Source organism: Beta vulgaris, chromosome 1, assembly GCF_026745355.1.
Source record: "Beta vulgaris subsp. vulgaris cultivar EL10 chromosome 1, EL10.2, whole genome shotgun sequence".
Classification (NCBI taxonomy): domain Eukaryota; kingdom Viridiplantae; phylum Streptophyta; class Magnoliopsida; order Caryophyllales; family Amaranthaceae; genus Beta; species Beta vulgaris.
In genome coordinates, this window is record NC_079202.1 from 7690788 (window position 1) to 7716811 (window position 26024).

Consider the following 26024-nt stretch of genomic DNA (forward strand, 5'->3'; position numbering starts at 1 on the left):
GAAAGCATTGACATTACAGGTTCGAATGGAATGGAGAGGCTTTTGTGACATTAGTATTATTAAGTTGTTTCTAGGAGTTTATCTTTTCAGACATTAGTTTTAAGTTGGTGTGTTTCAGTTCAAACATTGTTTGTTCTTATTTCATAAGTTTAATAAAGTTGATTTTATTTAGTAAATTGTTTTCCGCTGCAAAATTCTGAGTAAGCCGAAACGTTATCACACGGGCGATAATGCCTGGGTAATTCTCTAGATTTGTTATAAAAGTATTTTCTAGAAAGAGAGAATTATCGGGGTGTTACAAAGTGGTATTTGGGAGCTTTAGGTTAGTTTAAGACTTATAGGCGCCTAACTAACTGACTAGCTTATTAAGTGACTTTAGCTTATTAAGTTATCTAGCTTATTAGTGATTTGAAGGAAACCTTAGTATGCTCCTACGTTTCCATTTCGAAAAGTTAGACATAGAATATTTTTTTGTAGAACCAAAATTTTCTTTATAAACCGAAATTTTTTTTTCTTTCGGAAATCTGAGGTTCGAAATTTTTCCGGAAATCGGAAGAGTTCGAATTTTTTTTATAAGTCCGAAAAAAAGAAAAAAAAAAATTCCGAGCGAAATTTTTTTCGAGTGACCAGGTGGTCCGAATTTTTTTTATTTCGAAAAATTATTTTAGGCACAAAAGTAATGTTATTTGTAAAAAGTGTCTGCATTATTTTTCATGCCTTTAGGTTTATAGTATTGCATTGTGAGAATGGGTAGTATAAGAAGGGCATATAGGATAGAAATATTATATGCCTGCATTAAAAAGTTAGTTCAGCGTCATCATTATTTCTTCTCTGCAAATAAGTGCATTATTATTTTACTTCCCTGCTAATGATGCATGAATGTTTTTCTTCTCTGCTAACTGTTTATAATTCTTGCCTGCAAAGTGTATATTTACATGCCTTTGTTTTTGTTTACCCTTATGATTTCTTGTGGGAACACGTTAGAGAGGGTGCTAAACCAATATGGTTTATTTGTTATAGATTCCTAGTCATGTCAGGTAGAGAAGATTACTAGAGTAGGAAGCTATCATAACCAATTGTATTGAGTGATGATGAGAATGTTCGATGTCATGAGCCTGAAGTTATAGTTACATTAGCTTGAGACATTAGCATTATGGTTAAAAGTAGGCATCCTGTTAGCGATATATGAATTTCAAGAGTTTGATCTTACTAGAACGCAAACCTGAAAGGACATCTACAATGTTATTTGGAGACCTTATTTGAGCGATGTGAATGTTTTAGAGATGGATGAAAATGGACATCATCCAAAAGGATTTGAAGATATACTAGATCTCTTTTTATTTATTTTTTATTTTTTTATTATAATTATTATTATTTTATATTATTATATTATAGTGAAGACTTTGGAGACTTTGGAGATGAAATGTTTACTCCTAAAGTATAAAGGAAATAAGGATGAGAATGATGTGTAATTCCATAGAGTATTTTTTATGCTTTAAGATTAGTAGTTGATTAAATAGATGAGCTACAATGGTTTAAATTTCCTTCTTTAGCATGTTTATATTGTTGAGGAATAAGTTGGTTATTTTGGATTGGGAGAATATTCTTATTATTCATTGAGGAATGAAATCTATTATTTATTTATCTGAGTGAGTAAGAATTTATTCTGGGCACGTGATGGGAATATTTTTCTTATTTTATTATTATTCTATTCATCATGTGATTATATTCTTGCTTGCTTGTTTCTACTTGCACGTTGATGTGAATGTATTTTACATGAACGATTATGTGTTTATTAGAGAACATTTCATATTGAACTTAGTGAAATTGTTTGTTGATGCGATCTTTAATGATCAAATCAAATGTTGCCTTTTAGATGGACATGTAATTTATGCTGGAACCCAAAGTAGAGTTACGTTAATTTTCAGCCGCGAAGTAGAGTGTCAAACAATAATGATGCCCTAGCTTCTGCTATTCGCCTATTGGCAGAGAATTTGACTCAAGAAAGATCTGAGAGTCCCGATTTTGGTGGGGACATGTTGGAGAGACTAGCTAAGACTAAACTGTCGTACCTTAAGGGGTAAGCTGGCCCTATCCTCTTAGAGAGTCGGATTAGGGCTTTGAAAAGATTTTTGGGCTGTGAACTGTCCTGAGAGTGTAAAGTAGGTCAAGTTTACTGTATTTGAAAGATGAGACTGACTTATAGTAGAAAGAGAATGAGACTAGACTCAGTATTATGAAAGAGTTTATTTGGGAATCCTTTATTGCTGCTTTAAGAGAAAAGTTTTACCCTGCTTTTATGAGGAAACTAAAAGCCAAGAGTTTATAACCTTAGGATGGAGAGCATGACTATCTCTAAGTATTATAGCAAGTTTACATTGTCTAGATTTGCACTTGAGGTAATAGCCACTGAGGAGTTAAAGGCTCGTGATTTGAGCAAGTTTGATTGAGGAAATTCAATTGGGTTTAGTAGATTTTGAAGTGTTGATTTGCCTATTAGTACCTATTGGAGAAATCATAAGGTATACCAAGTGTTTAAGAACTTCCTTTGAAGATAGGAGGAGTGTCTTCCATCCGATTTAATAGTTTAACTTAGGAGACCTAGATGTGATTCTTGGGATGAACTGGTTGAGTCTTTACAAGGCCAACATTGATTGTGAAGTTCAAAAGGTAGTGTTGAGAAACCCTTCGGGAAAATTGACCTCATATAGACGATTTGGGAAACCTAAGAACTTTGGAGTGATCTCTGCTATGCAAGTGCAGAAGTTGATGAGAAAGGGGTGTGAGCTGTTTTTCTGTAGCGTGCAAGATTGGAGTAAGGAAGCTGAGTTAAAACTTGAGGATGTTCCAATAGTGAATGAGTTTATGGACGTATTTCCGAGTGAAATTTCAGGTATGCCGCCTGCAAGAGCTGTTGAGTTTACCATAGACTTAGTTCCTGGAACTGCACCTATATCTAAGGCACCTTATAGAATGGCACCTCCTGAGATGAGTGAGTTAAAGACGCAATTGCAAGAAATTTTTGGATAAGGGTTATATCAGACCTAGTGCATCGCCTTGGGGAGCTCCTTTTCTGTGAAGAAAAAGGATGGGAGTATGAGATTATGTATAGATTATAGGGAGTTGAACAATGTTACCATAAAAAAAAAAAAAACAAGTACCCTTTGCCTAGAATAGATGACCTATTCGATCAACTAATGGAGCGAGTGTGTTCTCGAAGATTGACTTACGTTCAGGATATCATCAATTGAGGGTAGCTGATAAGGATGTACCTAAGACTGCCTTTAGAACGCGTTATGGTCACTACGAGTTCACTGTAATGCCATTTGGGTTAACAAATGCTCCTGCTATATTTATGGACTTGATGAATAGAATCTTTCATGAGTTTTTGATAAGTTCGTAGTGGTTTTCATTGATGACATTTTGATATATTCGAGGAATGAAACCGAGCATGATGAACATTTGAGGACTATCTTGGAAACCTTGAGAAACTATATGCCAAGTTCTCTAAGTGTGAGTTTCGTTTGGAGAAAGTAGCATTCTTGGGTCATTTTGTGTCTAAGGAAGGAGTCTCTGTAGATCCTGCTAAGATTCAAGCTGTGAGTGAGTGGCCAACTCCAAAGAGTGTGTCTGACATTAGGAGTTTCTTGGGTTTAGCTGGCTATTATAGGAGATTTGTGAGAGATTTCTCGAAGATAGCAAGACCTATGACTAATTTGATGAAAAAGGAGTCCAAGTTTGAGTGGAATGAGAAGTGTGAGGAAGCTTTTCAGATCTTGAAGGATCGTTTAACCACTGCACCTGTTTAACCCTACCTGATGGAATGAGGGATTTGAGGTCTATAGTGATGCTTCAAAGAATGGTTTGGGTTGTGTGTTGCAACAGAATGGTAAGGTAATAGCTTATGCGTCGCGTCAATTGAAACCTTATGAGGCTAATTACCCTACCCATGATCTAGAGTTAGCTGCCATAGTGTTTGCATTGAAGATTTGGAGACATTATCTTTATGGAGCAACTTGCAAGATATTTACAGACCATAAGAGTTGAAGTACATATTTACCCAAAAAGACTTGAATATGAGGCAAAGAAGATGGCTAGAGTTGATTAAGGATTATGATCTAGATATCCAGTATCATGAGGGGAAAGCAAATGTGGTTGCTGACGCCTTGAGTCGAAAATCGAGTCATAGCTTGAGTGCTTTGATAGTCCCTGAGGAGTTGTGTAGAGATATGCAAAGGTTGAACCTAGAAATTTTAAATCCTGGGGAAAGTGAGGCTAGACTTAGTAATCTTTCTTTGGGAGTGTCAGTTTTCGATGAGATATTGAGGGTCAAGTCGGGGATGAGCATCTAGAAAGATTAAAGAGAAAATGAAGCAAGGTAAGGAAGTAGACTTCAAGATTCATGATGATGGGAGTCTAAGGTTTAAAGGGAGATGGTGTGTACCACAGAAGTGCAATGACCTTAAGAGACGTCTTATGGAGAGGGGCTAATACTCCGTATTCTGTGCACCCTGGGGGTGACAAGTTGTATAAAGGACTTAAGGTGATCTATTGGTGGCCGAACATGAAGCGAGAAGTAGCTGAGTATGTGTCTAAGTGTCTAACCTGTCAGAAAGTGAAGATAGACCATAAGAGACCCATGGGGAAAGTCCAACTAGAGGTTCCTGGATGGAAGTGGGATTCGTTTCTATGGACTTTGTGACTGCCTTACCCAAGTCGAGAGTGGAAATGATACCATTTGGGTTATAGTGGATAGACTGACCAAGTCCGTTTTCATACCTATTAAAGAGACATGGAAGAAGAAGCAACTCGCTACAACCTATATCAAGCATGTAGTGAGGTTGCACGGAGTCCCAAAGGACATTATCTCGGATCGTGACTCTAGATTTCTATCTAAGTTTTGGAAAAAGGTCCAATCAAACCTTGGGACAACATTAAAGATGAGTACCGCCTTTCACCCTGCGACCGATGGTCAGACTGAGAGGACTAACAAACTATGGAGGATATGTTGCGAGCTTGTGCTATAGATTTTCAAGGAAGTTGGGAGGACCAATTAGATTTGATTGAGTTTTCTTACAACAATAGTTACCATGCGAGTATAAAGATGGCACCTTTTGAGGCTTATATGGACGGAAGTGTAGAAGTCCCATTTGCTGGAATGACTAGTGAGAATTAGTTTGGGGACGAATTTATTGAGGAGACCGTCAAGAAAGTTAGATTGATTCAGGCTCGAATTCAAGCTGCGCAAGATAGGCAGAAGAGTTATGCAGACTTAAAACGGCGCGAAGATGAGTTCGCTGTAGGTGATAAAGTATTCCTGAAAGTATCACCCACCAAAGGCGTTATGAGATTTGGGAAAAAGGGCAAGCTGAGTGCTAAATATGTAGGCCCATATGAGATTTTGGAGCGCATTGGGAAAGTAGCTTATAGATTGGCATTGCCAATGGAGTTTGAAAAGATGCATGATGTGTTTCATATATCCCAATTGAAGCGCTATATCCCTGATGAGCGCCATGTGTTAGAGCCTGAAGAGTTCAGATAGATAGTAGCCTCACTTATGAGGAAAGACCTGTCAAGATTCTCGACAGGAAAGTGCGTAGTACGCGTAACAAGGATTTTCATATTGTCAAAGTTCTTTGGTCTAACCACGAGTCAGAAGAGGCAACGTGGGAAGCCGAAGAGGATATGAAGAAAAAGTATCCAGACCTATTCCTTGAGGTGAGTTACGAGGGCGTAACTCGTTTTCTTTAAGGGGGGTAGAATGCGATAAATTTCGCGCTTTTGTCTATTTTTATGAGATTTTCATGCATATGTATGCCTATGTTGGGCAATTTGCACATGTTAGTGCAAAAGAAGTAGAGTCTCCGCATAAGAAAAGTGTTCATAAGTAACACAAGTGTTTTAAAAATGGGAAAGTGCACGAGAGCACTACCTTTTTCCAAAAGTTTTCGAAATGTTAGTTCAAACTTTTGAAAGTACGAGGGTTTTGTGTTAAGTTTCGGGACGAAACTTCTTTTAAGGGGGGTAGACTGTAATCCCCCACATTTTTAAAGGATTTTCATAAATATATTAAAGTATTTATGTAGTTATATTTAAATCCAAATGAGTTTGGAAAATGATTTGACTTTTAAAAAGGGTTGACTATTTTAAAAGTCAACAAAAATATTTTTCATAGCTTAATAAAATTTAAAATGTTTAATTAAGCATGTCTTAATAAAAGTTTAATATTAAAAGTATTTTGAAAAAGAAGTTTAATGGAATCGAAACTCCTAAAAGATAAAAAGGAAAAGAGTTTTGATGTTAAAGTCCTAAGTTGATCATCTTATTAGTCATCAAATCTTTAAATCTTATCTCTTTCCTAAACCAAAAGGATTAGCCTTTATGTAAATATCCTAAAACCCAATTATTTTATCCCACACATTATTTTATATACACTCACCCATACATTCTTTTCTTCCCCTCTCACTCGACTTTTTCTCTCTCCTCTTCCTTGTGCGTGAGCCATATTTTCTCTCAAAAGTTGTTCTTCTTCGCTAAGTAACGTTTCTTGTTGAACAAGAAACGTCACAAATATTTTCTTGAGCCAAGACCTTGCTGCGCCGCCCTTGCTGCTGTCACAGCTGCCGCGCGCCTTTTCCTCCTCCTTGTTGTGGTTGTTTTCTTTTCTTCTTCTCTAAGATTCCATTAAAGTATTTTTTTACTATTTTATTTTATTAGCATGTTTATGATTTAATTATTATTTTATATGAAGAATATATTTTCGGTTTTCATATGATAAAAATAATAATTTCAGATTTATTATTTTCATTTTTATTATGAAAGATATAGTTTTTAGGGTTTTAAATCACTAGAAACATATATTTAAAGTATAAATATGAGTTTGATTAGAATATGATTTTTATATGCATTAAATATATTTTCAGAAGGTTTATAAATTTTATAAATGCTGGAATTTCAGAAAGTTAGTATTTTAAGGTTTTTAATGATTTTTAATCACTAGAATAGTTGTCTATATACTAGGGATTAAAAATAATGAAAGTTTAATACATAAAAACGATTTTAAAGACAGTTTAAAAGGGTTTGGGACGTTTTTAAAGTTGCTGTAATTTTTAGTTCAAGTATTTACTTGTTATTTTTTTTTCTAGGCGGAGAATTCATAGTAGGGGACTTTTAGAGCAGTAAAAGTGGCCTACCTTTCGTTTACACAAGGTACGTACATAGTCTACGTGCTATATGGTTTAAAACATGCCTTACGGATGTTTTTATTTATTAGTATCATGTATAGGACCTTGTTGTTCATATATATGATTTATTGAATTGTTTTACATGTTATTTGCCTGTGTGCTACATGTAAACTAAGAATATTTATGAGTATGACTGTTTGTATGGAATTTGATGCAAGCACATAAGTTCAGTTTTTGGTATTAATTCGTGAGTGAATTAATGTAAGTAAGTTGGAATCATGTGTTACATAGATTCTTTGAGATTATTTATTTATCTTATAAGAACCGTGGATCTTATTTGGTAAGTATGAGTTATACCAATATAAGTTACGGATTTCTGTTGGCTAGGTTCAACAAAGGATAAAAAGAAATAAAAGGAGTCTTGATTGATAAGTTGTGAACACTTGTTAATCCAAAGATAAAAAGAATTCGTTATGATTGTGTGATTATTATTATGTGTTATTTGCTTGGTTGTGTCAACACAAGTAATAAAATATATTTAACGTAAAGTGAAACGAGAATAAGTTATAGACTTTAGACTAGTGCACGTCTAGAGTTGGACACTAAGGGTTGGAGTACATGGTGTAGCCATGGCTTTTCTAGGAATGGATTGATCACCATCCCTCTTTATTCAAAAGGTTCCTCGATATCGCAGGTCACTCTCAAATGCGGAGTCGCGCCCCATTTCATTTTTATTGGCTGGACAACTCGTCCAATAACTATCCCATTAAAGTAATAAAAAGTTGGGTTAAGTTTAGTTCATGTAAAAATTGTCTGTAGATTATTATTTACTTATGTTATTATTTATTCCTGCAAGTTATTTTGTAGTATCATGCTTAGGGTTATGAATGTCTGATATGTAATACTCAGCTTTGCTGATTACGTGCTTGTCGTGTTTGTGATCATGGTTTTGCCTATTGATCCTGTGGTGATCCTTCGGGGGAGCAGAGTCAAGAAAGTATTGATATTACAGGTTCGAAGATGCATACCATTGGGGAATCTGGAATGGAGAGGCTTTTGTGACATTAGTATTATTAAGTTGTTTCTAGGAGTTTATCTTTTCAGACATTAGTTTTAAGTTGGTGTGTTTCAGTTCAAACATTGTTTGGTTCTTATTTCATAAGTTTAATAAAGTTGATTTTACTTTAGTAAATTGTTTTCCGCTGCAAAATTCTGAGTAAACCGAAATGTTATCACACGGGCGATAATGCCTGGGTAATTCTCTAGATTTGTTATAAAAGTATTTTCTAGAAAGAGAGAATTATCGGGGTGTTACAGTAGGTAGATCCTCTACTGTAACTGGGAGGGGCTCTAGGGGAGGAGGAGATGGAAGAGGGTCCAGAGGTGCAGGAAGGGGTAGAGGGAGCAAGGGGAGAGGTGGAAGTAATGGAGGCAGAGGAAATGTGAGTGGACATCCTTTATTTTTTGTTCTTCTTTGTGCTTTGTTGTTAAATTGTGTGTAACAATTTTGTTTAAATGTTTCAGGTACCTGCTGGGGTTGGTGTATTTGTTGGCAATGATGGGTCAACTTACTTTAATGTAAGTTAAACACTTTGTAATGTGGATATGTCTAGTTATGTTGTTAAATTATAGACATTAACTAATTGTTCTGTTTTGGATGTATAGGGGAGGATGCAAGCACAAGGCTCCCAATCAGCCTTGGGTCTAGGTAGCCAAGCATCAACAAGCACCAGCAATCATCCTTCAGTTCATGGATCTGTTTAGGGCGTTTTTCTTCCGAACATAACTATGTTTAGGGCTTTTTGTTTTCATGGAACTTGTTTTATATCAGCTTTGAACACAACATCCTCTTTTGTATCAGCTTATTAACTTGCTCATGGGTTTTGTATCAGTGAACTTGTTTTGTTTAGGACAGTAATGTATTATCTGTTTTTGTTATAATGCAATAACAGGTTGCCAAAAAGCTCTACAATATCACTCAATTTTGTGCTATATTTGAAGAACAACAAATGTGCAAAATAAGCTTTTCATTTTAATACCATTCATTCAGATTACAAACATTTCACCACCACAGATACAACCAACCAAAACCTACTTCTAACCTTAATTCATTACTACCAAGGTTAATTTAGTACAACCAAATTGCAAGCTTAATTTAGTACAACCAAATTGCAAGGATTACAAACAGAACCCATGACAAGCCTAGAGCAATTACAGCATAATTTTCCCCTTTGGCAGTCTTCAAACTCTCAAAACGCATCTTCAACATTTCATCACTCATACTGTGCATTGCTTCCTCCATCTTCTCTTTCTTCAATTTCAACTTCTGTAACTTTTCCTCCACACTTTTGAACTGCAATTCAAATTCACCAAATATTGTGTATTGCTCCAATAACTTCATCTGCAAAAACTCACATCCATGGCATTGTCCTTCATTGTCCTCCTCCCATTTGAAGAACCCACAATCAGATGTGCCCTGATTTCAATTTGAGGAGAAGAAATTAAAAGCAATAATTTTACTTAATTTTAACCTTAAACAAAATTAAAAAAAAATCATAATTTAAGTAATTCAACAAATAAAGGACAAAAATTTAGCACTTACAGGCCACTTAGAACAACCCAAAAATTTCTTCCCCATGTTCGCTCCATGTTTGCAGGTTCTTTGTCTTGCTGGGATGTTATGGTAGCATTTCAGTTGAACCTCTCTTCCACTCCCCCTTGAATTGCTGGATCCTGATGAGTGTTGTGCTGCCATGGGAGATTTGCAAATTTCGAAGGAGGAAAGTTTGGGTTTTTCGTAGAAGGTAGGAAGGAGGAAGAGAGTGTGAGATTATGTTTTTGGGGGGGAAAGTGTGGGTGCCTTTAACTAACAAGGTCACGTGGAGGCACGTGACTATTGTTCACCTGCATTAGCAGGTTGGTAACCTGCTGGGTCCACGTGTGTAAAGTACCCCCAATAGTTGGGACTGAACAATAAAAAATGGAAGTTGGGACTATTTTTATCAGGACGGCCAAAGTTGGGACTGATAAAATCAATTTTTCCTAATTTCTTCTCTTCTGTATATTAGTTTTTGTTCCTTTTTTTCATTTTCGTTTCGTTCTTTTTTTTGTTTTGGGTTTATTTTCGTTTCTCTTCTGTATAATTTCAGAAAATGTGAGATTATGAGTAAAAAATGTCAAATTTTTTTTTTTTTGGTAGGAAGGGCTGCGCTTTTCGCTTTTCTAGCGCAGCCCTACTTAAAATGTGAAGGGCTGCTATTGAAAGGGCTGCTGTCAAAAAGCGCAGCCCTACAGGCCTTTTTCAGCGCAGCCCTTCTTCATTTTTCCACTAGTGGGTAGACCCTTTTGTGCACTGCAGGGGCAATAATCGATCTAAGGGCGGGAAGTATCACACTGTATATATTGGTGATCAACATGTGACTTTCAATCTTAACATGGCTCGTGAGAGCCCTATGCTTGATAGTATATATTGCCTAGTATAAGTCACAAATGCCACGGTTTGTGAGTTTGCAATCTTGACGTGCCTAGAGGACGATATGAGACCTGAGCGATTATAGGAGCCAGGTGAGAGTAGTACTAATAAGTTTATTGAGGAGTTAGCTGAAGATCTGATGAGTTCCCACGAGTTAGTGATGGCCCGCTCTACCCATGGGATGGTGGTGACGGTACCAAGATCGAGGAGAAGGGTATTGTGGGTTTAGTTGAACAATTCTATTTCCAAGCACCACCTTCACTTGGCAATTGAAAGAGGTAAACAGTCGTCTGGGACCTTTATAAACCAGCGCTGATCGAGAGGCAATTTGATTCTTTACAAAAAAAAAAAATTATTATTTCTTTTTATTTTTATTTTTATTTTCATTTTGTGGAGTGGTGAGATTGCATTGTGGCATTTGATGTCTTTGGAGCTTATTCTGTGCAGCATTGTATGAGAAAGAACCAAAAAAAAAGGAGTACGAACACGTACGAATTTTCTTTTTCTTTCCTTCTTTGCAATGAGGCATTGCCTAGTTCAGCGTGGGGGGAGTATTATGTACATATGTTTTGTCTCTTTCCCACTCCTTAGATAGTTTATTGCTTTCCTAGTCTTATTTAGCGTTAATTAGTTTATCTAGTTAAAAAAAAAAAGAAAATACAAAAATAAGAGTTCATTAGAAAATTAGAGTCAAGTTGAATAGTTGTTTCCCTGTGCCCCATATCTTCGTATTTGTGTTTTGACTTTGGATTTTTGATGAGCGTGAAACAATGATTGATCAACAAAGCATGCCATTTTGTGCTTTGATCTATGATAAGAATCACAATTGTGGTACTCCATATGTCCTACAAGCATGTGTAGGTTTAATTGTGAGGTTATGTGCCTTAAAACTGTATATATTCCATTTTTCTCTTTACATGTGTATATGCCCATTTCTCAGAGGGGCGCTAGAACTTGTGCTTTCTCTCCATTGATACATTGGCTATATGATGGCTAAACAAAAATGATTATGACTCTTATAGGAAATTGCACCATAGCTTCCCTACATTTATTTTCCCTAATTAACCACATTGAGCTAAGCCTATTTCTTTTGATAACCGCCCCATTCATTTTTCCAAAATACATCCCTCTACCTTTGGTTGTGAAGTATTTAGGAAATGTCTGTTGGTTGACATTTGTTGGCTGGAATTGGTTATTGACGTGAATGAAAAAAAAAATGTGTACATGAAAAAAGGACTCCGTGTTATTATTTTTAAGTCCTCATTGTTGGTTCTCTTATATCCCTATTAGCTAGTATCTAAATTATAAAACTTCTGAAAATGAGACAAGCAAGGCTTTTTAAGAAAAGTAAGAAGAAGAAAAAAAGTAAAACACGTTGAGTTGAAATTCTTTGCTTGGATTATATGAAAGGAGAAAGGAGAAAGGAGATGAAAGAAAAGAAAATAGGTTGTAGTTGTGTTGGTTGTATCATCAAAGTTGTAGTAATATTTCACTTTCGTGAACACCACATTCCCAAATATTTACCACACCTACTACCATGAGCCCATCACAACCTTTAACAAGTCATATGATTTGATTTGTTTGCATGTATAGTTACCTAATGTGGAGAGATAGCTCAAGCCTGTGGACTAACTTGATGAGTTTGGTAATTGAGTGTCGTTGATCACCCTTCAAACACATGAATGTGAGAGTTGGGATGGGATACTTGGGGTTGGATATTTAACTGCTTGGAGAGTGTTTTACAAATGAGTGGAGAGTCCCCTTGTGAGATCCTTCTTACTGATTTGTAGTGCATGTCTAGTGGCCTCTTTTGATTCTCATCTCTGATTGGTGCTTATTTGTTGAGCTTTACATATAGTGAATTGTGGTGTGCTTGGATTTGATCTAGAGTCACCTAAATGTTTTTTTGCAACGATTTTATGTTGGGGTGAAACGACTATTGCTTCCTTGAACACTTGATTTTCAGACAAGTTTTACTTAAGGACGAGCAAAAGTCTATCTTGGGGGACTTTGATATGTCTATTTTATATAGAGTTTTTACCCCCGTCCCTCATTGATTATTGGTCCTAATTGCGCTCTTTGAAGCAATTTATATTACTAATGCACTCCTTGTAGTGTGTTTCTATTTTTAATTAGGTTGATCATTGATAGGTGTATCGCACACCTAACAAAATAAATAACCTAACTAAACCTCCTAACTATGTAGTAGGGTAAGTCAGGGTCGATCCCACAGAGATATAGAGAAAGTTATTCTATGATTAGCTCTTAAACAATGGTAAGGCTAAAGGAAATTAATATCAATAGTGGTCGAATCAACTATACTAATCAATATATAAATAGAAGAATCTATAGTTAAGTATCCCACTAGCATGAATTAATACAATCATAATTTCTATCCCAAACTAATCAGTTAAATGTTCACAAGGGAAAGTTCACCCTATAAATACCATAAACCTCTCCCGAGTATATGTCTTCATTAATAAGCACTCAAGCTTACTCTCGTGGAATCATGCAAATTAAAGACATTAAATGTGACACTCTAACTTCCTAACAATCCATTCTACCTACTCACATGGAGAATTTCATGTCCTTAATTGAAATACAAAAATCCGTCAAAATCCAATTCTCGTCGTGATCAAGACAATAGAATTATAACAATACTAATTATCCCTAATCTGGTATTGGAATATGCACAATCAATTAAGCAAGAACAATTAACAATTAAGTTGGGGATTTAAAGAAATAATCATGAATTAAATAATACTAGGGTTCAACTTAGCCATAGATAAAAGAAACTAGTCAAGCATAATTGAAATAAATAAACAAACTAGAGAAAAATAATTAAAATTCATAATAATAAACAAAGGAAAGGAAGGAGAAAATAAATACTTGCGTTGATGGAAGAAAGGTAGAGTCTTGAAGAATAATGAAGATCTACAAGTTTATCTATCTAAAGTGTATACAATAGACTCTCTCCCGTGATAAAACAAAAAAAAAAGTATTTATAACTTTCTAAAATAATAAAACGACTTCGTAAAATGCGTCATGGAGCAGATCAACACGGACGTGTCAATAATGACACAGACGTGTTGACCTGTAACCATAAAAAGTAATATACGTACATAAGCTACTGCCTTGAAGAAATCAGAGTGACACGGACGTGTTGCCATGTAGTCGTCAGATTCCCCAACTCAACTTTGAACCGCTGTAACTTTTGATACGTAGCTCCATTTAGCGCATGTAATATATCGTTGGAAATTTCTTCAAGTCTAGTTCTAACCTAATTGGAATCACCTTATTATCATATTTGTGTCAAAAGTTATGGGTATAATGGTGAAATGGTGTCATATTTTGCACAAGTACACAAAGTCCTCCGTATCTTCTTCAATTCCAATCCGTTTTGAGCACATGATATATCGTTTTGAAGGTAATACAAGTTCCTTAATCATCATGTCCTTAAAAAGGAGTACAAAGTACCTGAAATTAAATCAAAACACCAAACAACCCGTGAAAGCACTGTAGCTTATAAAAAGGGACCTAAATATGCATAAATGCAATGTAAATGCTCTAATGCTACATGAAAATGCACCGTAATATGCAATTAAATTATGTTAGAATATGTACTTATCAATCATTGTAAGACTTATTACCATATTTTGATACATTTCCTACTCATATATATCACTACAAGATATGATGTACTTTTGAGAGCACGAGCATTAGGTTGTAAGAGTTTTGAGGAAAAGCGAATAGTGAAAGAAGTATAAGATGACTCTAGTCCACTCTTTTGATTATATCTCAAGTTATATAAATCCAAATGCAGTGATTTTAATTGTGTTAGATTACTACACTTCAAGAGCTTTTCCAACAAATGATCAATTGCCTAATTCTGACGAATAACAAAGAGGTTATGGCATTTTGAAGATAAAGATTTGTGCAAGCTGATAACCGCCCGGGAACCTTTTTTTAGCCAAATTTCATCGTTTGGAGAAGATTTAGAAGAAAAAAATATATTTTGTTGCGGGATCCCACCCGAGCGGATGGGGGGCTATTTCACTTCTATAGAAAATGACCTGTCAACCGCCCAGTCGGGCGGAATCCTCCCCGACAACCCAGATGGAGCGATTTTTGGGCGTTTTGAAAGCGCTTATTGCGCTAATTCTTACTTTAGTATAAATAATTCTCCTTTTAGAGGAGAAAAACTGCGTTTTCATATTATTAATTCAGTCATTAGTTTTCTAAGCACTTTTATTCTCTCAATAACCCTAGTTTATTCTACTTTACAAACACATTCAAGATTTCAATAAAGTATTGCGTTCATGATTTGTTGTTCAATTGATATTGTTTTCCCATCCCTTACTATTCCCTTTTCAATTCTTCCTTCTTATTCCATCATGTTACTTTCTCTAATTGTGATTATGTCTTCCCCAATTATGTGTGAGTAGTTTATTTTCTAAGGATTGGGGATCTATGTAGGAATGGCAACGGGTCGGACTTGGACCGAATTATGCATAATCCGACTCCGACCCTACAGAAAGTCAGATTTTAAATCCGAGTCCGACTCCGACTCCGAGATCCGACTTTGAAAATCCGAATTCGACCCGACCTAAAATCCGAACATCCGACTCCGAGATCCGACCCGACTTAAAATCCGGACATCTGACTTAAAATCCGAACATCCGACTCCGAACCTGATCCGACTTATTTTTCTTCCAATTTTTTTATTATTTTTTCTGTGGGAAAAGCCTATATACAACTGGCTGAAAGTCGAGCAGATTATACATAAATAATACATTACATAAATAAGAAAAAATGATTGATTGACTCAAAGTCGAAGTCCGATTCGGATGTCGGATTATTTTATGAGATCCGACTCCGACCCTCCTCCGACTCGGAGTCGGATTTTTTAAACGGAGTCGGAGTCGGATTACTTTTTTGTCGGAGTCAACTCGGATTTTTTCCTTCGGATCGGAGCGGACTAGGGTCGGATTCGGATTGGATTGCCATCCCTAGATCTATGTATACATATGAGAGATTGATTGAATAATTATTTAATTCATTAATTTGTTTGATTCTTGCTCTTAAGTTATCTAAGTTAATATACAAGTTTAACCAACTTTGTTGATTATTGTTGCAATACAAAGTTATAAACCGAGAGCTAAGATTTTTTATAGGCTCTCAATAGTAGGCTTAGCGATCTGTGATCATGCGAGAGCGGCTTAGTGAGCTGCGAGGGAGGTAATGTTCGATAAAAATTACATGTGCCCTAGTTATATTATTTTTATTAAGTTTCTTCAATCGTTCTTGATATCCTAAACTGCATACATGGTGAATTGTTCCCTAGTATTTCCCTTAATTGATATTTGTGATTTTATTATTTGCCCAGTCCAATAAACCAACCCTTTTCATTTGATTTAGTTAATAATATTAGAGTGCAGATATAATAGTATAGCTATCTCCTTGTGGATTCGATCCTGACTTCCATGACTACTAGTTAGTGGACTTTAGGATATCTTTTATTAGGTGATACGACTTTAGCCTATCACCCTAGTGGGAGCCAAATTATTTTGGGCAAATTTCACACTAAGGCTAAATTTGCTTGGAAAGGGGGTAGACACTTAACTTGCGAAGATAAACGAATTGCGTAAGTAAAGTTGCGGAATATAAACGAAATCAAACAACAAGTTTTACGTGGAAAGCCCTTTGGAAACGAAGGAAAAACCACGGGAGGATAAATGTCCTGCCAATTCACTAAGTTACTTGAGTTTGCGAGAGATAGTACAAAGTGTTTAGAGCTAGAGAGAGTTTTGAGATGAGTATGAGATGGTTTTCAATATCAACTAATGAACTCTATATATACAATGAAAAATAATATTGTTGCTCATAGTAGCCGTTTTCTCCTTGTCTTTTGATTGGCCTACATCGTATTTGTTGGAGTTTTGAGAATAACTTCACACTTGGCTGTTATCGTCAACTCCACTTCCTTCTCAATGCTGCGCATATCTCCTAGAAAATAGGGGCCTTGAACTGACTTGTCACATCAGCGATCCTTGCACCCTGTGAGCATCCATTTACACGCTGCCACTTCACTATACCAAACTAACACAACTAGATCACATAATTTGTTGCCACGTTGGATAAAATCGCCCCCCAATAAGTATGTAAAAGTAAAAAGTAGTGGAAAGTTGATGTGCCGTAGTAGAAAGCTGATATGCAATATGAAATTTGGAGTTAGAGTCGAATAAACTCACCCTGGCTCACCTCGAGGTATGATAAAACTATATCAGATATAGGCAACTTTGCCTATATCACCAATATAAAATTGAAAAAGTAATGTTGTGAAAAGGTTGAAGTACAAAAATAATGTATTAAATTCAGAAAACATATTCTATTCAACTTTTTGAATGTGAGAAAAGGAATAGAAGGGGAATGGAAGGGAATGGGAAAAAGTGACATCCCCTCTCTCTCTCCTCTCCTACAATTGATCTGACCAAACAGAAAGCCATTCTCCAAAACTCCAAAATTCTTACAGCTAACTTTATTTTTATTATGGAGAAAAATAAAAATCAAATTAAGTGGGAAATTAAATGTTGTTGAATTGTGGAAAAAAGGCCTCGTCAATTTAGTTGTTTTGAAGATATTGTGGAAAATTTGGAGAAGAAAATTGGGCTTTCATGGAGGTCGAGAGCTGGGAGAAGAATCAAAAATCAGATAATTCAGAGATGAACAATGCAATACAAAAATCAGATAATTCAAAAATGAACAAAGCATGCGTAGAAACACAATATGTATCTGCATTGTCAAAAAAAGACATGACCATCACATATGCTGTTCAGAATATAGCCTAACTGATAAACACAATACCATGTCTTTATTTTCATTAGTTAATAAATTGATAATAATAACATTAAGCTACTAAACATTTATATTAAAAAAAATTGTTTTTATTTTTTTATACACAAAACCATCATATTTTCAAGAAAACAATACTAGTGTATAATCTTAATTTGTGTGAGTCATCATCCAATAAAATCATTTATATACAAATAAACCTTATAACATGTATAAATTAACCAAAACGAATATTACATTGAACGTTAATGGAAAAAAAGTTGTTGCATATTAGTTCGTTTTTCACATCTGAATGATTGACTACTAATAACACTATTTTAATGTGACGTTAATAATTTACGATGGGATTTATTAAGAAAAAAGGCATGCGTGGAAAATGTTCACATGAACACCATATCTATCATATTTGACAATATATGGCAATGCAGAAACACAATACATTGCAATTATAACACCATTTCTATGTATTAGTGTACTAGCCTTCATATGCACGCGATGCGTGCATTAATTTCAAAATTTGTTATTGTATTAGATACTCCATTCGTACTTTATTTATGATTAAACTTAAATGTGAAAAATTCAACAGTTAGATGAATTTAGATATATTAATTCGCTAATGTAAAAAATAAAAAGGTTGTGAGTGATTGTTAACATTAATTTTTGTGAATAAATATTGAACAGAAAGAACAAAAATAATGAGTTGGTTTAACTGAATTAAAGAGTATCAAAGGTAGTGAATGTTCAGACTTTTCATGTGCACGTTATGTATGCCATCTTTTTTTTATAAGGTATAAATATTTTGTCCATTTAATTTTTTATTGAAGTATTTGATGCATATACCATTTTAAACTTGTTTTAAATGGCAAGTTGGAATGAGAATTTTTAAATGATTTGCTTTTGTAATTTTTTTCATTCCATTAATTAGATCATTAAGGGTATTTTAGTCACTTCAAAAGAGGACACCACACCTCCTCCCTTGGCTTATATAATAGAGATAATCTTAATTTATTTGACTTATCATCCAATAAAATCGTATATCTAGAATAAACCTTTTAATAATAAATTACCCAAAACCAATATTATATTGAACGTTAATGATAAAAAAGTTTACGCATTTCATTTTTCAATCTGAGGGATTGACTACTAATAACACTATTTTAATGTCACATATGTAAGTAATTTGTGATGTGGTTTATTAAGAAAAAAAAGGCATGCGTGGAAAATGTTCACATGAACACCATATCTATCATATTTGACAATATATGGCAACGCAGAAACACAATACATTGCAATTATAACACTATTTCTATCTATTAGTGTATAATCTTAATTTTTGTGACTTATCATATATATATACTAATAAACCTTTTAACAATAAATTACCCAAAACCAATATTATATTGAACGTTAATGGAAAAAAAGTTTACGCATTTCATTTTTCAATATGAGGGATTGACTACTAATAACACTAGTTTAATGTCACAAACATAAGTAATTTACGATGTGGTTTATTAGAAAAAAAAAGGCATGCGTGGAAAAATGTTCACAAGAACACCATATCTATCATATTTGACAATATATGGCAAAGCAGAAACACAATACGTTGCAATTATAACACCATTTCTATCTATTAGTGTATAATCTTAATTTAGACTTATCATATATATATATACTAATAAACCTTTTAACAATAAATTACCCAAAACCAATATTATATTGAACTTAATGGAAAAAAAGTTTACGCATTTCATTTTTCAATATGAGGGATTGACTACTAATAACACTAGTTTAATGTCACAAACATAAGTAATTTACGATGTGGTTTATTAAGAAAAAAGGCATGCGTGGAAAAATGTTCACAAGAACACCATATCTATCATATTTGACAATATATGGCAACGCAGAAACACAATACGTTGCAATTATACACCATTTCTATCTATTAGTGTATAATCTTAATTTTTGTGACTTATCATATATATATACTAATAAACCTTTTAACAATAAATTACCCAAAACCAATATTATATTGAACGTGAATGGAAAAAAAGTTTACGCATTTCATTTTTCAATATGAGGGATTGACTACTAATAACACTAGTTTAATGTCACAAACATAAGTAATTTACGATGTGGTTTATTAAGAAAAAAAAGGCATGGGTGGAAAAATGCTCACAAGAACACCAATTCTATCATATTTGACAATATATGGCAACGCAGAAACACAATACGTTGCAATTATAACACCATTTCTATCTATTAGTGTATAATCTTAATTTATTTGACTTATCATATATATATACTAATAAACCTTTTAACAATAAATTACCCAAAACCAATATTATATTGAACGTTAATGGAAAAAAAGTTTACACATTTCATTTTTCAATATGAGGGATTGACTACTAATAACACTAGTTTAATGTCGCAAACATAAGTAATTTACGATGTGGTTTATTAAGAAAAAAAATGCGTGGAAAAATATTCACAAGAACACCATATCTATCATATTTGACAATATATGGCAACGCAGAAACACAATACGTTGCAATTATAACACCATTTCTATCTATTAGTGTATAATCTTAATTTTTGTGACTTATCATATATATATACTAATAAACCTTTTAACAATAAATTACCCAAAACCAATATTATATTGAACGTTAATGATAAAAAAGTTTACGCATTTCATTTTTCAATCTGAGGGATTGACTACTAATAACACTATTTTAATGTCACATATGTAAGTAATTTACGATGTGGTTTATTAAGAAAAAAAAGGCATGCGTGGAAAATGTTCACATGAACACCATATCTATCATATTTGACAATATATGGCAACGCAGAAACACAATACATTGCAATATATAACACTATTTCTCTCTATTATTATATCAATTTCGACAGTACATAACAATGGAGAAACAAAATATGTTGCAATTTTAACACCATATCTATCATATTTGACAATATATGGCAACGCAGAAACACAATACATTGCAATTATAACACTATTTCTCTCTAATATTATATCAATTTCGACAGTACATAACAATGGAGAAACAAAATATGTTGCAATTTTGACACCATTAGATATGTTGTTGACAATATAGCGGAAATGATAAACACAATATGATGCTTCATTTTAAATACAAAATGATAAGTTCACATATTCATAAAACCATAATCATACAAAGTACTTAACATTATCCATACAACCAAAAGAAAGCAATCCGACGCGCAAAATACAACGAATATGTCATTGTTATCTATCCAATTCGCTGTGAAATCTTCCTCCACCACCCCTGACTTGCATTAAACTATCGGCTATAATTATGAACAAAAATTGTTAGAATTAAAATGTAACTCATAAACTTAAAAGTAAAGACCCAATAACCAAATAACCATATACTCACACCCATCGAAGTATAACATATGCTATTGGGTGTATCATCTCCATCGACTTATTTATGAAATATGTTCAGATTGACTATGCCATGCCACATTTTCTTAAATCAAACACTTTGAAGAAGCTTCGCATCATAAAGTAAAACAACTAAGCAGTACCAACCGAAAACTTTTATTCCTGGCACTATTAAAACAACTGATGCACTGCACATCTTAAATCAGTTACGAGGCACTCAAGAGTTTTTTACCAAAAACTATTAAGGGACTTCATACAAGACTTAATATCTCTGATCAACACACTCAACACCTGAAATAATTTTTTTAAAAAATTTCACACTTACCGCTCAACACACTCAACAGCAAAGTTCTATAACTTTTATTCCTATATACTTCATGAGTTCATGTCATAGGTTCATGAGATGTTGCTTCCAACTATCAAAGGCATGTGCAGAACGAATGTAGATTAGTCACAAAGACCTAGAAATTTAGAATAATTTACGAAGTTCTATAACGTTTTGTAATGTTTTTAGGTGAACTGCTAAAATTTCTATAATACAAAGTAATATAAATTAACGGAAAATAAGCAATTTCAAGAAGTAAAAAGTCAAATTTCAGAACAAAAATCACCATCAAATAACTCGTATCAAATTTCAGAGCATAAAACCCGCTCAATTTGCTCTAACACCACCATAAAACAAACCCACGAATGGAAAAAACATGAAATTTGCTACTTATAATACACGAAATTAAGACATGTTTAGAACTTTAACATGCAATTTTCATGAATTAAACCCACGAAATTTAAAAAACCCAAGAAATTTCATGATGTAAACCACACAATTTTCAAGTAATTAAACATACCTTCAATTCACGAAAAAACACAGTTACGCCTCTTTCCGGCGAATTTTCCGGCAAATTCCGGCTTCAAACCTTCCGGTTCCGGTGGGTGGGTCTCCGGTGGGTGGGATGATGACTGAGGTTGAGGAGTGAGGTTGAGGAGAGAGATTGAACTAACTTATGGAATGAGGGGGAATACCCCATTCCCTTGCTTTTGCATTCCATCTTACTAAATTATTTGAAATGACAAAATTGCCCATGATATAGGCAAAGCTGTATCTGATATAGTTTTATCATTCCTCGGCTCACCTCACCTCACCTAGTGACCTAAGACTTGTTGGAGTTGGAGCCTTGGAGGTTGATGTTTTCACGGGTATAAGCAAATCATACAAAATCCTGAATGCAATACTATTCCGATAATAGAGTGCGAACATTAAACCATAAAATAGGAAGAAAAAATGATATAAAGAAGAGGAAAGTGGTCCATTTGTGGTCCATTTGTGGTCCGTGACATTGATAGGGTTGTCTTCGTCCTGTAAATGTAATAGCTGGCACAAGGTTTTAGCTTAGCTAGGTCAATCTCTCTCCTCTTCTCCCGCTTTCTTCCCTCCCACACCCTTCCCTCTCTTTCTCTCTCCTCATCTCTTTCTTTTTCTTTTTTTTTTCCTTTTTTGTTTCTTTCTGTTTAAAACATATTACCCCTTTGGTTTGATTATCCGTTGACTTGGGCAATTTGCAGTCTTTTATGTCCTAGGGTTTTGTGATTACAAGAACAAAAATCAACAATGTGGTTCCATATTTGTGTTTGATCAAATACCCATTTGAAAAAAGTAACCAGCTTTGGATTTTTAAAACCCAAGTTTTTTTTTTCAAGTGGAAGTAGAAGATCTAATTGGAAATGAGCGCATCTAGGTTCATCAAATGTGTCACAGTTGGTGATGGTGCTGTGGGTAAAACTTGTATGCTAATTTCTTACACCAGCAACACTTTTCCTACTGTAAGATTCAATTTCTTCACTACCCATTTCGTTATTTTGTTTACTATGTTGGAATTTTTCTTTTTTTAATCACAATTCCTGCTTCTAGTTCTATATTTGATGTTCATGTTGTTTTTTGAAAGAAAAAGGGTAGTTTTTAGCTTTTGCTTTTGGATCTTGTGTTTGATTAAGAAATATGTGATTGTACAAGCAGTGACAATTTATGGGTTGCACCTGCTTTGAGGAATTATTTTCCCCAAATAATTTAGTAACAATTTCATGGTAATAATGATAGTATGGTAGACTGCTGCTTGAAAATGTGGTTGTTATATCTTATAATTTGGATTCTGCATTGTCTAATATTATGAAATATTTCCAATCTTTCAGTATATATGAAAAATTAAACTTGCTGTTCAGAATTTTGAATTTTTCTGTTATCTGTTGGAGAAGTTGGTGTTCTGTTTTCATATGTGATTCCAGCATTGTGCATTTTCTGATGAAGTATCTCCCAGTTGCAGTATATATTAAATTTATTTAGTACTGATTCTTTTATTTTGATATGAAGTATATCTATGCATGAGTAATGTAAAATGATTTGGTGAATGACCTGGGACAATTTAATTTATTTGCTGGAAGTCTATGCATTAGTGAGAAGAACATACTTATGGTTTTAGCTGTTTTAATGCTAGCTACTGTCGATATATCGGCCAATTGGGTTCGAACGCCATCTTGCCTGATGTTTGAGGGATGGTTGATTTAGAAAAATGTTTTTCCTGTTAGGCAGTTCAAGATAAAAAGCTTACAGAACTTTTTCTGGTTAGCAAGCAAAAGGAATATGACTATCAATTTTTAAGGATGCAACAAGTTTTTGCACTATGCATCTGATAATTCCTGTTTTTCTTTGTAATCAATCAGATTGCTCCACTATTCCTTCTTTCTAGTGCCTATTACTTTGTGCCTTATAATTCTTTCTGGATTATTACAGCACCATCGAGTCATTAGTTTCTCATTCTATGTGTATCAGCAAAGAGGGACTGATCTTGCCACATTTATCACATTTTGATTTCTTGATTGAAACAGGACTACGTACCCACAGTTTTTGATAACTTCAGTGCTAACGTCGTGGTTGACGGTAACACAGTCAATCTAGGTTTATGGGATACTGCAGGTGAGACTTTGGCTGCTCTATCTTTTTATTCCTATCATTTTTTATATACTTCTCTAGTTCCTACTTAGTCTGTTCACTTTTTAATTGTCAATGAGCTTTTCTTTTGATCTTCGTGACAATAGTTTGTTTTTATCGTATCTAACAGGTCAGGAAGACTACAATAGGTTAAGACCTTTGAGCTATCGTGGAGCAGATGTTTTTATCTTAGCATTCTCGCTAATCAGCAAGGCTAGTTATGAAAATGTTGCCAAAAAGGTGAGGACTATTCTATAACTTCACTCTTGCTTTAAATTAGCCACTTATGAAAGATCAATCGTTGATCTTCTGCTATTCTAATTATCCCACTAATTTTCCAATTACTATTTCAGTGGATTCCTGAGCTGAGGCACTATGCACCTGGTGTTCCAATAATTCTCGTTGGAACCAAACTAGGTTAGTTATACCCCACTGTTTTGTAAGGATCTCTATGATACTACTAATACGTCATGTAGATTAGCTGCATCCGGAGATAGTTAGACTTAAAATTTTTGGGCTTGTCTTGTGAATAAATTACCTACTCAGGATTGTAGTTCTCTGGGCTTGTCCAGCGAATGGGGAGAGAAGGGTTGGTGTTTCTGGGTTATTTGTATTGTCTGGGTTATCTGTTTATTATAAGCTTGTGGGAAATAATTTCTTAGAGTCGGGATAATTTCTTAGAGAGTCGGAAGCTGTCTGTTGGTGCCACCAATTTTTGCTCAGCAAAATATGTTTCCTAAGAATATTGAAAATATTCAGAAGCATAACACACCTCAAGTTAACATTTTAGAATGACGTTAATTGGCTGATATGTGCTTCCTTGGTTCCATCCTTTTTTCTTACTGGAAAATTCTATTTCAACTTGTACCATCAGTGCCTCCAAGAAAAAAAAAAGGAATAGATTTCACTTGCTGTCTAAACATTTTGGTTGCTCCTACCTGCATGCAGATCTTCGGGATGACAAGCAGTTTTTCGTAGATCATCCTGGTGCAGTTCCAATTTCAACCCAACAAGTGAGGATTTCAATTCGTTTTCCAATTGCCCATCTTTTTGTCAATATTCATGTTACTATTACTAATGAAAATTGTACTGAAGGGAGAGGAGCTGAGGAAAGTTATTGGCGCTCCTTACTACATAGAATGTAGTTCGAAAACTCAACAGGTATATATATGCTGCTGCCCCGTTATTTTCGTGTCTACATTTAGCTATTTGTTCAGCTCTTTGTGATGAAGATCCATGTTTCTGTTGATGCAGAATGTGAAGGCGGTTTTTGATGCGGCCATTAAGGTTGTCCTGCAGCCACCGAAAACCAAGAAAAAGAAAAAGAAGGCGAAAGGATGTTATATTTTGTGATTAGGCAAAGTTTAGAAGGACATTAACTTGCCAGTTTCTTGTGTTTCATCCTAATTTTTAATCAATTATTATCATGTGTTGAGTTTTATTTCTGCTTTTCAGAGGAAACAGTAGTCTCTTGGTGTATAGTTTCAACTGACACAGACATCCCAAAGTTGTCTTCCAAAATTGAATCTTTTATGTAGGGAATTATTACCTTGCTCAATTGTTTGATGTTTGTCTTGTGTATGAAGATAGGATGATGCTTTTGCTTAAATATCTTCTTCCCTACGCAAGGTGCAAATTTCGTTTGTGACATCAAGGATTTCGTTTGTCATGTTTTAGGCTCAATTTTAATTATTGCAATATGATGTTATTTGAATTTATTAGTTCTTATATGAATTTATTAGGTTTAGAAGAAATCCAATAGCTCCTATTTCAATTTACGTTGACGTACTCGACTGACCTAAGTTTATTTGAAGTTTTTTGAACTTAGTAACTGTCAAATTATTTTTGAAAGAATTCATAATTATAGGGTAAAAGAGATCATCTTATCTAAATATTTTCTCGCACAACCCATCAGATTTTGGGCGTGGCATGTAGTTTTAAAGAAGAGTAACAAACTTCTTATTTGTGATTAGTTTAATGGTAAATATTGGAACTTGGGAATGTTTGGTTCTAGATTTTATCCTCTTCTCTAATGCTACTCCCAAATATTGAATGTCTTTGCACCTCTATTTGAATCAAAATTATTGCTTAGATGCTCCACAAACAATC

General features: G+C 34.4%; 2 protein-coding genes and 1 long non-coding RNA gene across 3 annotated transcripts; 1 reads left to right on the top strand and 2 right to left on the bottom strand.

Annotated features, from left to right (window-relative positions):
• Nucleotides 1–9339: 9339 nt before the first annotated feature.
• LOC125491917 (uncharacterized) lies at nucleotides 9340–10372 on the bottom strand. The gene is made up of 2 exons (XM_048633995.2): nucleotides 9787–10372; nucleotides 9340–9660 (listed from the first exon to the last, which is right to left on the bottom strand). Exons 1-2 carry the CDS (start codon nucleotides 9937–9939, stop codon nucleotides 9340–9342), a joined length of 474 nt encoding a protein of 157 aa, XP_048489952.1. The 5' UTR covers nucleotides 9940–10372.
• A 10200-nt stretch (nucleotides 10373–20572) lies between these two features.
• LOC125498512 (uncharacterized) lies at nucleotides 20573–22175 on the bottom strand. The gene is made up of 2 exons (XR_007275478.2): nucleotides 21781–22175; nucleotides 20573–20838 (listed from the first exon to the last, which is right to left on the bottom strand). It is a non-coding gene; the product is annotated as an uncharacterized LOC125498512 (long non-coding RNA).
• A 74-nt stretch (nucleotides 22176–22249) lies between these two features.
• LOC104905609 (rac-like GTP-binding protein 5) lies at nucleotides 22250–25473 on the top strand. The gene is made up of 7 exons (XM_010694196.4): nucleotides 22250–22753; nucleotides 23813–23900; nucleotides 24046–24155; nucleotides 24269–24332; nucleotides 24864–24928; nucleotides 25011–25076; nucleotides 25170–25473. Exons 1-7 carry the CDS (start codon nucleotides 22655–22657, stop codon nucleotides 25266–25268), a joined length of 591 nt encoding a protein of 196 aa, XP_010692498.1. The 5' UTR covers nucleotides 22250–22654; the 3' UTR covers nucleotides 25269–25473.
• The last annotated feature ends 551 nt before the right edge of the window (nucleotides 25474–26024 follow it).

Coding starts and splice junctions, on each gene's coding strand:
- LOC125491917 (XM_048633995.2), bottom strand. CDS start 9,939: ATGGCAGCACAACACTCATCAGGATCCAGCAATTCAAGGGGGAGTGGA. Junction 9,661..9,786: donor TGGGTTGTTCTAAGTGGCCT/GTAAGTGCTAAA, acceptor AATTGAAATCAG/GGCACATCTGATTGTGGGTT.
- LOC104905609 (XM_010694196.4), top strand. CDS start 22,655: ATGAGCGCATCTAGGTTCATCAAATGTGTCACAGTTGGTGATGGTGCT. Junction 22,754..23,812: donor CCAGCAACACTTTTCCTACT/GTAAGATTCAAT, acceptor TGATTGAAACAG/GACTACGTACCCACAGTTTT. Junction 24,929..25,010: donor TTCCAATTTCAACCCAACAA/GTGAGGATTTCA, acceptor ATTGTACTGAAG/GGAGAGGAGCTGAGGAAAGT.